This window comes from Lathamus discolor, chromosome 6 (genome assembly GCF_037157495.1).
Source record: "Lathamus discolor isolate bLatDis1 chromosome 6, bLatDis1.hap1, whole genome shotgun sequence".
Taxonomy (NCBI): Eukaryota; Metazoa; Chordata; class Aves; order Psittaciformes; family Psittacidae; genus Lathamus; species Lathamus discolor.
The window spans coordinates 59,105,434-59,118,083 of NC_088889.1; the positions used below are offsets into that span (position 1 = coordinate 59,105,434).

The 12,650-nt window shown below is 44.6% G+C and overlaps 1 protein-coding gene across 1 annotated transcript; it reads left to right on the top strand.

Annotated features, from left to right (window-relative positions):
- The first annotated feature begins 797 nt into the window (after positions 1-797).
- On the top strand, positions 798-3,914 carry ADM (adrenomedullin). The gene is made up of 4 exons (XM_065683023.1): positions 798-918; positions 1,539-1,649; positions 1,908-2,048; positions 2,556-3,914. The coding sequence occupies exons 2-4, from the start codon at positions 1,552-1,554 to the stop codon at positions 2,863-2,865; spliced, it is 549 nt and encodes a 182-aa protein (XP_065539095.1). The 5' UTR covers positions 798-918; positions 1,539-1,551; the 3' UTR covers positions 2,866-3,914.
- The last annotated feature ends 8,736 nt before the right edge of the window (positions 3,915-12,650 follow it).

Below are 12,650 nucleotides of genomic sequence, written 5' to 3' on the forward strand. Positions count from 1 at the left end.
TATATATATAAAGGTTCAAGGAATGGGGCTAAATGGAGGGCAGGCAGGTCTCCCCCGGTCCGGATCCCCACGCATGTCAGTGAGTCTGTGTTTGCCTCAAAGCCATACAGCTTTCTTTGTTCAGAGGTACAGCAGTGTGCCCTAACCTCCATCTCCCAAACCCATTTGAGGTGTGATTTATTTGAATCGATCAAGTAAATCAAATACAGTTTATTAGATAAAAGGGCACCCGATGAGTCATAAATATTAATGATGTCTGATTTGTCACCTCCTTACTTATGTAAAGAAGGCTGGCATTCATTACAGTCACTCATTATAATTCACGTTGTCCAAATATGGGTTTAATTTTGGAACTTTAGGATGTGATGGATTTGCACGGATTTTGAAATTGATCGAGTCTGGTTCCTAACCCCCTGCTTCCATCCACCTGAAGTCAAGACGCCTAGAATGAGAGATTATACTACAGACCATGTAAACGTAACCATATATTGGCAGTTAAAACCTCTGTGCGCAATGAAACAGACTGAGGGGTTTATCAGATTTTGCAAGTTATGTCACGACTCTGAATCCGCACCTAAAATCTGTCGCTGTAATCAACAAAATTCCAAAGGGGTTGTCGACGACAATTTTCAATAATTTTCTTATTTTTACTCTGGTAGGGTGAAAAAAATCCACTCTGAAATGTTCAAGAAGTGCTCAGGACGTGGGGGTGGGGGTAAGTGTCAATGAAGAATCGCCCAGCCACGCCAAGGTCCACCCACTTCCCTCGCGCCGCTCTATAAAAGGGAGCGGTGGAGCGCAGCTCTGCAGTGGTTACTTCAGACACACAAAGAGGGAGTGCTCGCTCCTCAGGAAACCCTGCAAGTTCGGATCGCTACTACAAAAACATTTGTCTCAGTGGATTATCCTCACTGGCAGGTAAGAGCTTTTTTTTTATTATTTATTTTTTTTCTCTTCCCCTCCTCAATAATTCCAGTAAAAAAAAAAAAAATAAAATGCAGGGGAGCTGGAAAGGAAGTAAAAAGTCTACTAAATCTGGACTGCTCTGAAGAGCCTGGACTTATGCTGCAGAGCCTTGCACTGGCTTTTGGCATCAGCTGCAGTTTACAACATAAGATCCAGAGCTAGCTGGTTTTGCGTGTGAAGTGGGAAGATGAGCTATCAGGGGATCAGCTTCCAGGCAGCAAAACACTTGCTGGAGTTTGGAAACGATGCGTCTGAGAGTCAACTCCCTCTAATCTCATGGGTTTGCTAAATCCTAGTGCAAGCCGCTGGGGGTATTCTGGAAATCCTGCTGGGTTTCAGCCTCCTCTGCAAGTAAAACTCTCGACAAACGTAAACTTTGGAGGCTCTGCTATTCACTTTGTGATAAGTTGTTGAGTAAATATTAGCTCCTGGTTCATACCGCACACAGTCCCCGGTAGTCTGGCGGCTCTCCGAGTAAAGGAGCTCTCTGGCATCACCAGAAACGAAGGACGGTCCTTACTTGACATATGTTAGCAATCGTGCTTACAGTCTTCTCTTCTTACCTCCACCAGGATCCCAGCCAGAATGAAACTAGTGCACGTAGCCCTGCTCTATCTAGGCTCTGTGACCTTCCTCGGGATGGATGCTGCAAGGGTGAACGTAGCGACAGAGTTCAAAAGAAAGTGAGTATCGGAGCGCGCCCTCCTGCCAGCGCCCAGTCCCGCTCCGGAGCCTCCGCGCCGGACTCCGTCCGCGATCGGCGGGACTGAATTCCCTGCGGGAATTGCACAGCGCCTTAAAGGCCTCATGTCCTTTCAGGAAACAAAATTAAAAAAATCCCGGCGCTGGCAGAGATAATCGCCCCTCGAATCTATTTGGTTTGGCTTCCGCACTGCAGGCTTGCGCTAACAGGCTGTCCTCTTCCCTTGTGCTCCTTTCAGATGGACGAAATGGGCACTGAGCCGAGCCAAGCGGGACGTGAAGCCCGCAGGCGCGCTCCGAGGGCTAGGGGCAGCCGCCGACGTGCAGCCGCTCGTACGGACTCAGGACGTGAAGGAGGAACCTCGAATCTCGCATCCCAGGTACATACCAGCCCCTTCTGGTCTCGGGCACTTGCTCGAGACAGCGGGAAGCTTCAGAGTCCCCTCGTTTCCGGGTGTTTAGGCTTAATCTCGCTATAGATCCCCCCCAGGTCCGGTAGGCAGGTTCTGCCCGGACTGCACAGCACGCTGAAAGCACTCTCCCGCTTCCCTTTCTCCGCGGTCTTCAGCTGGCCGGAGATAGCAAAACTTTTACTGTGAAAGTCAAATAGAAATAGTAACTTGGATCCATAGATAAAGTAACCGCCATAAAACGGCGGGGCCCCTTCTCACATCGGCAGCAGGCTGTGGCTCTGCCCTGGGACCAGGTCGCTCCTCTCCCGCCACCAGACGAAGGGCAAAGCCGGGGGGTGGGAGTTTTGCACCGTCGGGGCGGGCCCACCTCCAGCCCGGGGGCTCCCTGCCCTCCCCACGGGTTCCACGGGGTCCTCTCCTCCGAAGCCCCACTGCGCGTTTCTCATGCCCGCTCTCCCTCTTCCTGCCTCGCAGCACTCGGGAGGATGCTCACATCCGCGTCAAGCGCTACCGCCAGAGCATTAACAGCTTCCCCCACTTCCAAGCCATCCGCACGGGGTGTCGGTTCGGGACGTGCACGGTGCAGAAGCTGGCCCACCAGATCTACCAGCTGACCGATAAAGACAAGGACGACACCGCCCCCGCCAGCAAGATCAGTCCCCAGGGCTACGGCCGCAGGAGGCGCTCCCTGCCCGAACGCCGCGGCCCGGCGCGTTTCCCCCGGGCCGAGCGGCTCCTCCGGACGCCACGGGCGCAGTCCCTCGCCGCCGTCTTCGGGGTTTGAACTCTGTACTACCGGCCGAGGCCGTCTCGGACGGGTGGACTTAAGTATGGACTCTCCGGAGGTCCGCTGCTGCTCGGCAGCCGCCGCCAGGATTCGCGGAGAGCGACTGTCCTGGCGGAGCGCTGGCGCTCCCTCCCGGGGCCCGGGGCAGCGGAGCGGCGGGCCGCGCTGCCGGGGCCCGCAGGGTGTGGAGCAGCCGGTTTTGCGGCCCGCGGGGGAAGCTGTGAAAGCCGCGTCCCGCCGGGAACGCGCAGGGGCTGCTCCCCCGTCCGCCGCAGCGGCGGCCCGGCCGCTGGCTCTACTCTCCGGGGGAGGCACCGCGCCCGCCGCCGCCTGGGACTGGAAGGCGCCAGAGGCGCCTCTACCCTGCCGGCCGCCATGTCGCCCCCTGCCCCGCCGCTGCACTCGGGAGGGGGGCCGGGCCTTTCTTGCCGGCGGGCCGCCCTCGGAGCTGCCCAGAAGAGGGGTTGCTCAGGGGAGACCCGCTGCGGGGGGAACCCCTCGGCTGGTGCCGGCCGCTACGCTACAGCCCCGGACCCTGGCACCGCGGCCCCGGCCTCGCCCGCCGCCCCTGGGTGTTTGGGGGGGCGCGTTCGGCCCTCGGCAAGGACATGTCGCCCACATCTGCTCTACCCTCTGCGATATCTGCACCCGGCAGGGAATCGGACACTCACTAGTCCCTGCGGGGACTGCAATATACTTGAACCTTCCAGAGAGGAAAAGTGCAATTGTACGTGGTTTTCGTTAATTTTAAGTGCGGTGTGTGTGGATCATGAGATACGTATCGATATTTAAGATTGTCCTCTGTCATGTCCTGTTTGTACCTTTTTTTTTTTTGAAAATATATTTTATTTTTATACGTTTTATATATATATTGCATAAGGGCATTTTAAAACATTGTATCCCCTCTATTTTTCATATCATGAATGTCAAATGTTACCTTTTTTTTCATACCTTTTTTTATCTTGCATTCCAGACTCGTGAAAGATGTAGAGAATGTATCAGCTGTTCTCCACGGGTAATATGTGAAATAAACACTATTACATAAACCAGTTCTCTTATGTTGTCTTTAGTGGGGGCAGGTGGTCAAGATGAATGATGTTGCACTGTGTTCAGCCCTACCCTTGCTAACCTAGCCTGGCCCTTCTGTGCCAGACCAAACCTCTTCAGTTACAGACTTTGTTAGCAGCCACCCTATCTGGCTGGATCAAGTAAACCCAAAAGCAAGAATGCATCTTAAAATCCCAGGTCAGATCAGTAGAAAAGGCTCTGAGGCCTTTCCTATCCACATGTTCCAGCCAGGGCTGAAACGTGTCACAGCTTGGATTGATCGTGCAAGTTTATTTTTTGCCCTAATTAATCAGGGAAACAACTGCACACTTCAACATTGCACAACAAAATAACAGATTTATTGAGGGAGCGTGTTCCAAAAATGGTCATGGCAGCTTCCAAGGTTATTTATATTGAAGGATTTCCTGGGCCACAGTTCAGGTTAAAGTTAAATGGTGACCAGTTCAGGGTGGGCAGAACATCTTGGATAAAAGCTTAGCATTAGGGGGTTTGTTGTTTTGTTCCTTTTTCTTTTTTTTTTTTTTTTTTTTTAACAAATTCCAGCCACAGACCAGAAAACAAATGGGAACTGAACCTTATTAATGCACCAATAGCACCATCTATTGGTGCCTACTCTTTGCATGCCAAGAAAATCTAAAAACTACACAAGTGTATTTTAATAACATCTTGGGTAGCAAAATATTCAAATTCTCCTGTTTTACAGTATCTCTGAATGTAGTTAACGTGTAGAGTTCTGGGAACAGCAGCACTAAATGCTGCTAGCATAAATGAAGTGGGCTATTTTTTAACCTAATACTAAATGCTGACGGAGCATATCTTTACAAGAAACTTTCAAAAGAACTGGCAATGACACCTTTCCAGGAATACTGCTGCAAAAAAACTTGGGTAGGAATCTAGTTGACTCGATGCCTGGCATATATTCATAATGATTTCTCCCCAAAGTTTTGAAGTTCTGCTCAGAATAGTCTATTTTTAATTACTTCCTAAGCATTTTCCACTAAATTTTGGAATAGAGAGATGGGTTTTCAACTTGAAATGTTCTCCTTTTTTATATAAAACCCAAATTCATATATATATATTGACATTTGCCAGTTTCAATTATCATCTGTTTGTTAACAGCTGGAAGAGAATTTACCTCTACTGCCAGTGGCTTTTCTGGTCCAGACTGCAAATTGTTCAGGGTGACAGCAAATGCATGATCTTCAGCACAGGTTATATCTGCCAGCTGGAAAACAAGCAAGAGCCTATTCTCAAATCACAAAAGATCTTGACATTAGAGTAATTGTAGCTTGTAAGTTTTGGGGTGCTTGCAGTGGGAAATTACATTGTGTAGGTGAAAGCAGATCCTACTTAAAAGTACAAGAGCACAACTGAAATAGCTTCAACAGAACCACTCAAGTTAATAGCTACAATGTTTTACTTACAGGTTACACAGCTAGCATCTTTGTCATCTAAACTTGCCATGTAAGGCTGGATTGGGCTAGAGTATGGTTAGTATGTACTTGCCAACTAGCTACTTTTGTTTGTATTGATCTTTTCTTCATTTACTGCCAAAAGCCAGTCTCCGCTAAAATAACTTTTACTTCCCTCCTTTCCCTTTCACCGACAGAAAACACTTCACTCAGAGCTGAAAGATCCTTGGACTAGCTGGTCAGGGCTAAAACTAGCAAGCTGGTGCTGCCTGGCATAATTCTGACCTCACTGGAGTTTAGTAACTAGAATTTCTGTTTGGAAGGATCAAGAGCACCACCTGCCGTGCTTGTAGGGAGAAGCAAAACTCTGTAGGTGACCCCCACCCCCCCCCCCCACCCCAGCAACTAGTTTGTTTGCTTGTTTTAATTCCCTTCACTCCCACCCCTACCACTCCTCATCTCCCAATCTTTGAAACTATATCTTTGAAAGTGTAAAGACCTGAATTAGACATGCTAGAAAGTAGTGAGTAGCCTTATGACTGGAAAGCAGCATGTTCTTTGATTGCATGGAGCTGAAAAGTAAACCCTGGGAATACTATGACCGTGTATTTTAGCCAACCTAGTTAGGCTAGGCTAGATAGGCTGGAGAATGACAGAGCAAGCAGGGACTCTTTCCAGTTACAGAGCTAGCCCCATATCCCAAACTGAGTTCCAGGTTTGGGGGAACTGGGCTGTAAGGGCTAAAACATACAGTCAGCATTCTTCCTCCTCATCCTTTTCTGCACCTGCCCCAGGTAGGAGCCAAGGTGACTCGCCCCACATAGCAGCCAAGGTGAGTCACCCCAGGTGAGTCAAGGTCAAAGCGCTTCCTTCTGCACAAGCAGGTGACATTACTGGAGAATTTTGGCTGAACATCTTTTCACTGTGAACATCCCACAAAGCAAAATGTTGGGCACTAGCCTTTAAACGGTTGAAATCCATCCATGAGCTAGATTAAAATCTGAGGAGTGTGAGGATTTTGAAACCCCTGAGGCTTCAGGGAAAACAAGACTATGAAACAGTATCAGCCCATCAGCAAGAATCCTCTCAAAGTCATAGAAGCTCAAGAATAGCTGTGTGCTTATGTCAAGTCCAGCTTATGCTCTAATGTGACAGATGAGAAGTGGAAAATGTCATCAGATGCCTTCAAAATCAGGAGTATTTGTTTACGCACTGCTTTAATTAAAATATTAGTTTATAAGAACAGTCTGGTGTCCCACAGGCCAGCATTTCAAAGACTGCTTAAAACATGATTGTAAGTTCAGTTCAAACAAAGTTCTAAATTAAAATCAAGTTTTGCAACGGTAAACATGTATTGGAGGAGGAATTCATCCTTGTTCACCAGTCTGTTCAAGAGTGGATGCCAAAGGAGTGGTCACCAGTCTCAGCAGAGCCTCCTCAGTGAAGTGTCAGAAGAGTTCTTCAAATATTCTTTATGAGTTATTATTTCATTTTATTCCTACTCTAGAGACACCCTATGGCAAAGAAAAACTACTTCAATATAGACAATTTTTTTATTACCAAAATAGATTCCAAAGGCTATTTTTATCTCAGAAAGACTTTCATGGCTCCATTATTAATGCTATACAGAATGGTGGCAAGGGGCCTAAAATGCTGATACACAAGTGCTTTCCCATAAAGACCTAGTGCAGGTCCCCCAACCTGAAGGAGGGAAACAAGTAATCATTCTTCTTTCTCCAGTTGTGTCCTGGGTTCAGCACAGAGCCTCTCCTGCTCTGAAAGACTGTTACAACAGATGGCGCCTGACATCATGGACCGGATGAACTCAGCAGCTTTATAGGGATTGGCCCATGCACTAAGGAATGATCTCTCTCTCTCTCTCTCTGTGTTTGTGTATATATATATATATATATATATGAGACAAGAGTGATGATCTATTGAAAAATGTGAGATCTGAGCATGACGTGAATGGTATGGAATAAAGGGTGGGTACTGTCCTGGGTTCAGCAGTAGCAGTCATTTTTCTCCTTCTTAGTAGCTGGTGCAGTGCTGTGTTTTTGACTTTCAGCCTGGGAACAGCGCTGATAACACTGATGTTTTTAGTTGTTGCTCAGTAATGTTTACTCTGACCAAGGAGTTTCTGAGTCTCAGGCTCTGCCAGTGAGGAGGGGAAGCCAGGAGGAAGCAGAGACAGGACACCTGACCCAAACTAGCCAAAGAGGTATTCCATACCACAGTACGTCATGCCCACTATATAAACTGATGGCAGTTACCCAGAAGGGCTGGATCACTGCTCGGTTCAGGCCGGGTATCGGTCGGCGGGTGGTGAGCAGTTGTATTCTCTTCCCTTGTTATTTCCCTTATCAATATTATCATTGGTGGTAGCAGCAGTGGTTTGTGTTATACCTTAGTTACTGGGCTGTTCTTATCTCAACCTGTGGGAGTTACATTCATTCGATTCTCCTCCCCATCCCTTTGGGAGCAGGGGGAGGAAGGGGAGGGAGGGAGTGAGCGAGTGCCTGCATGGTTCTGGATTGCCAGCTGGGCTTAAGCCACGACAAGTTGGTACCACAAATCTTACTTTAAGCAGCCGCATCACATGGAGAACTGCAAAAACTGTTTGCTCTCCAGTTACATCAGAATGTGGTCAAAGAGTTCTGCCACTGTTACCTAGGAACAACTTCTGTATCCAAAAAGTAGAGACACTGGTGTACTTTCAGATGATTATCGAAATCTGCAAAGCATCTTGGTGAGTGCTAATAAGAACTGCAGTCAGGTGCCAGATATAAACTTTTTCTGCAAGCACAATGACAGAAAGGGGAATACTAATGAATACTTTGGCACATATGAAACCTTTTCTGGCTCATTTAGTACCCAAAGGACAGCAAGTCATAATTAAAGCCAATAATGGCAACTCCAGACAGCCATCCAAATATTTTCCTTGTGCCGTCAATACACCATTTTATATTATCTCACATTATAGTTAAGTAGTGTAGAGCACACAGGCATCAGCAGAAAAAAAAATCCAGAATGACTGATTACAAGCAATAACTAAATACAATTATGCCTAACTAAAATTTGTTTATTGTGTTCACAAGGGTTTGCTTTTATTACCCAAATATTTCTTAAAGAACAGGGTGTTTTTTTTTTTTTCGCCAAATAATTGTGTCAGCTTTGAAATTGCTTTAATTTTTAAATACTTAATTCTTTGGAGCAAGGCCATGTATCCTTCATGAGGAGAAGGAGCATAATTTGTTCATGAGGTAAAGAACTTTGCTATGTAAAAACCTTTTTTACTACATGCTATGTACACTAGTCGAAATGCTTGATAACTGTAATGTTTCCAAATGAAAAACAAATGGTTCTGTTAAGACTAGAATCAATGTTAATGATTTGATAAGACTGGAGTGTTTTGCCCACAAACTTCCAGGCAACACCAACAGCAATAAAGAGGCCAAATGAAATCTTTTGACATTTTTGATTCTGTGATAACTTTTACCTAACATTTAACTAGACCTTCTTGAGGCTCCCATCCACTTTAAAAAGCCTGGGTTTTTCAAAAGCCAGGAAAGATCAGTCCAACCTAGTTGAAGGTAAATATTTTGTAATAAATTCTGACTCTCAGAATAGGTTTGCAAAATAAATATTCCTCTGATACTTTCAGTCATCACTTCCCAGATCTGTCAGTTTACCAATTACATGCAACTTTTCCATCAGTTATAAAATGGTTTATATTTTCTTCATACTTTGCTAATTTGGTGTAAAAATAAACAAACAAATGTCCAGGTCTTAATCTCTGATGTCCAGCAGTGTTGGCAGAAATGGGAGAACAAACATAACAGATCTTATCTGCTAGCTCAGGAGCAAACTAAGCTGTTCATCAAACAAACATGATTATTGTCCTTTTAATAGGTGGTTACTGTCACAGGAGTTATCATGAAACCAAAACACTGTAAGAGGAAAAGGCCAGCATGTAACTCACCCCGCTGCTGTTACAGGAGAGGACAAAAGAGTGCGTGGGTTCCTCCTTTACCCTTCCATGACCTGACTCTACTGTGGCTCTCCGCTAGAAAGCAGTAAACTCTTGCAGGCCATTACACTTCCCTCCCTGTATATAAGGACTCAGGAGCAGATCAGAGTCTGCACACTGGGAGAAGACAGCTGCGCTGTATAAATTTGCTCTCTTTAGAGACAAGAAAAAAGTGATGGATTTCTAAGTCACATTTTCTAAGTAATTTTTTTCCTGGGGCTTTGAAGCTCTGCATCTCATTCTCCATAAGGAACAAATTCATAGTCTGGCTCTTTATTGATAAACAACATGAGAAATATGCAACTGGCATATATCATTACTTACTGCCTACAGACATCAGACATTCTGGTGGTGATGAACTAGTAAGCCAGATAGGAATCTCAACACCAAATCCCAGGCCTGAGACTGATCCCATTTAATTGAAACAAAACTTCTACTGGCTTCAGCAGGAGGGAAAAAAAAAAAAAAAAAAAATGAAAATCTAAGACTCAGCTTTCTTTCAAAACCATGTCTATTTTTATACTGAAAGATTGTATTGTAAGCTTTGCTTTATACTTTATTCACAAGTTCTGGCTTTGAAGACTGAAGAAATTACTAAAAGGTAGAAATAAGGGACAGGAACTCTTTCAAAAAGATGTAACTCAAATCCACATTCTCAGTTCAATCTGAAATGAGTTCAACAATGTATGATAATTGCTGCTCCTCTTAAATGGATGTGGCGTAGTACTGCTGGCAATGAGAACTTCAACCAACATACATGTGTCAAGTGTGGTGCTAAATGTGTTCACGAGTAGGGATCAAATCCCAGAAACTTTCAGTATTCTTGTCCAAACCCCAGAGTTCGGGGTTGTTTTTTTGTTTTTCCGTACAGTAGGATTTTGGAGCGTTTTAAACACTATGATTTTACATAGCAGCATTTCCTTCCTCCTCTCTCTTTCCTCTCTACTTAAAAAAAAAAAAATCTCATCACCTACTCGGGAGCCTCAGAAAAGGATGCACCCAGAAATAACTCAAGTGAGAGAGTGAGTGGTGTACACAGCTCACAGCAGAGAGTGGCAGGCAAGGCTCTTGTATTGGTCAGGGTGCACACACAGACAGTGTAGCACTTTGTGATAATATTTGCACAAGGCAATCAGTATCTGTTTAATGAAGGATCTAAAAAGATTTACACAAACGAGTGATTCCTGCAGAGACAAAGATAATTTATTGAGTGATAATTCACATCAACTTGCCCTATCTGATTTTATTACCTACTCATAATGGGGAAAAAAACCCTCACGTTACAAGTGCACGAGGTCCATTAAACCTGATTTATATTCTTAACCACACTGCAAGACAGACAGAAACAAATGATAGCTTTTTTCCATGGAATGTCGTTAGAGTGTGTGTACTAAGATATTTTTCTTCTTCCAGTAGTCTGGCGCATCTGTATAACTTTGCTGCCATCTGCTGCCTTTGAAAGAAAAATAAATCACTCTCATTTAAAATTATTGCTGTATGTCAAAGTGGCACACTGCTTCTGCCAGCAGGGAGGCCTGCTTTTACAACAATTATGTATCTGGCCTGGGCTAGTTACTCACTATGCTGAGTAAGGCAGAGACTCAAATTTTTCATTTCTCCTGGGCTTTACTCAGAAAACGCAGTAACAGCGCAATGCCTTTACATATTCTTAAGAGATGGAGAGAGGAAACTATTCTATTCTTTCTGTTGTTCTAAGTAAACTCAGGGGTTGCCCTTTGCCCAGCTGGATGCTTCTTCTATCCTCATACCACTTTTGCCACTGTGGGCTACCAGGAAATAGAGAACACAGCAGCATTTTTTGAGAAAATAATGTTTTCAAGGTGTGACATGAAGGGAACAAGAGAGAACCCTGGCTCTTGTGTGTTACAGGAATTACCTATTTACTGATAAGTAAAGAAGGCTGAAGTTAGAAAGACCGGTACTGCCTTTTCAGGAGAACTTATGACTGGAGAGATGTAACATGCTCTTTATGTCTAGGCAGAGAGCTTTTTAAAAGGCAGGGATAAGAACAGTGTGATGAATCAGACTGACCTGTTTCTCCCATTTATCTAAATAAGGCATAAACAATGCACCACCTTAGCAGTAGTTAGGTGTGAGCTGTCAGCTTTTACCGTCACAGAAATGAGGCTGTTCCTCTGTTATAAACAGAAGGGACTGTTTTCTGCAATGACATTTTCATACTGGATTGAAATCACAGTTGTATTTGCCCTGATATAGTTATGCAAGTTATATATACTTAGTATAATACAAGTATTTTAATAAATAACCTGCTGCAAAGTGGTTTTATTATAACACATAATCCAACAACACTTACACAAGAAGGAAGTAGTGTATCTGGTATGAAAGGCTTCTTCAAGTTCTACATGAGGAAGCTAAAGACAGTAGAGATGACTTCTAAAAGATTGTAAAGTTCTCTTGGCTTATATGAAGGATTTTTACAATTTTATTTTTAATCCTGAGTAACCCAAACAGACATTGAAAAATGAGCCATCAAAATATTTCTTTTCATCTCTATGACTGCAGAGTTTCTTCAAAAAAATATATACTGCATGATGCCCATGTACAACATTCAGCCCTTTATTCATAATGGGTTTGAAACAGTTGAAATGGTATACTTTTTATTTACCTCTAGTTTGGAATCAGTGCTGGTTAAATTTACTCTATACTGGGTATACAGTGATTTACTAGTTGGCTCATTTAGCCCACCCAGTTTACATATTATGTACTCTATTATAAATGGTTACAAATATGAAAACGGAAATGTATGAATGGGGCACACTTGAAGCATGGACCTTCAGACAGGAAGTTACTTCAGCCTACGTCTTTGCTTCCTTGTCTCAGGACAGACATCATCCATGTTCCCATGCCAGAAGGTGAAGCACTGCAGGCAGCTAGTGGCAGTTCAGGCAGAGGAGTGGGAGGCAGGACTAATGAACAGGCTACCACAACAGGAACAGTAGGGAACCACTACCCAATAGATGAATGCACACACATAAATATAGATCATGGAAGCACAGAAACGCATTCATGTAAACACACCTACCTCAGTAAGGCGCACCATAAGACTGACAAAAAAAGGCTTGAGAAACTTAGGCCTACTGTTATCCACATGGCACGTCACTAGTAATAACCACACAGTTGACAGATACAGAAGGACAGGAATCAAAGCTAGGCAAATCTGGTTGCCTAGAGAAGCTGTGGCTGCCCCATCCCTGGCAGTGCTCAAGGTCAGGTAGGATGGGGCTTGGAGC

Bases quoted from the DNA above. Each gene is read 5' to 3' on its own strand.
- ADM (XM_065683023.1), top strand. From the start codon at position 1,552: ATGAAACTAGTGCACGTAGCCCTGCTCTATCTAGGCTCTGTGACCTTC. The intron at 1,650-1,907 runs GTGAGTATCGGA...TGCTCCTTTCAG, and splicing joins GCGACAGAGTTCAAAAGAAA to ATGGACGAAATGGGCACTGA. The intron at 2,049-2,555 runs GTACATACCAGC...CCTGCCTCGCAG, and splicing joins CCTCGAATCTCGCATCCCAG to CACTCGGGAGGATGCTCACA.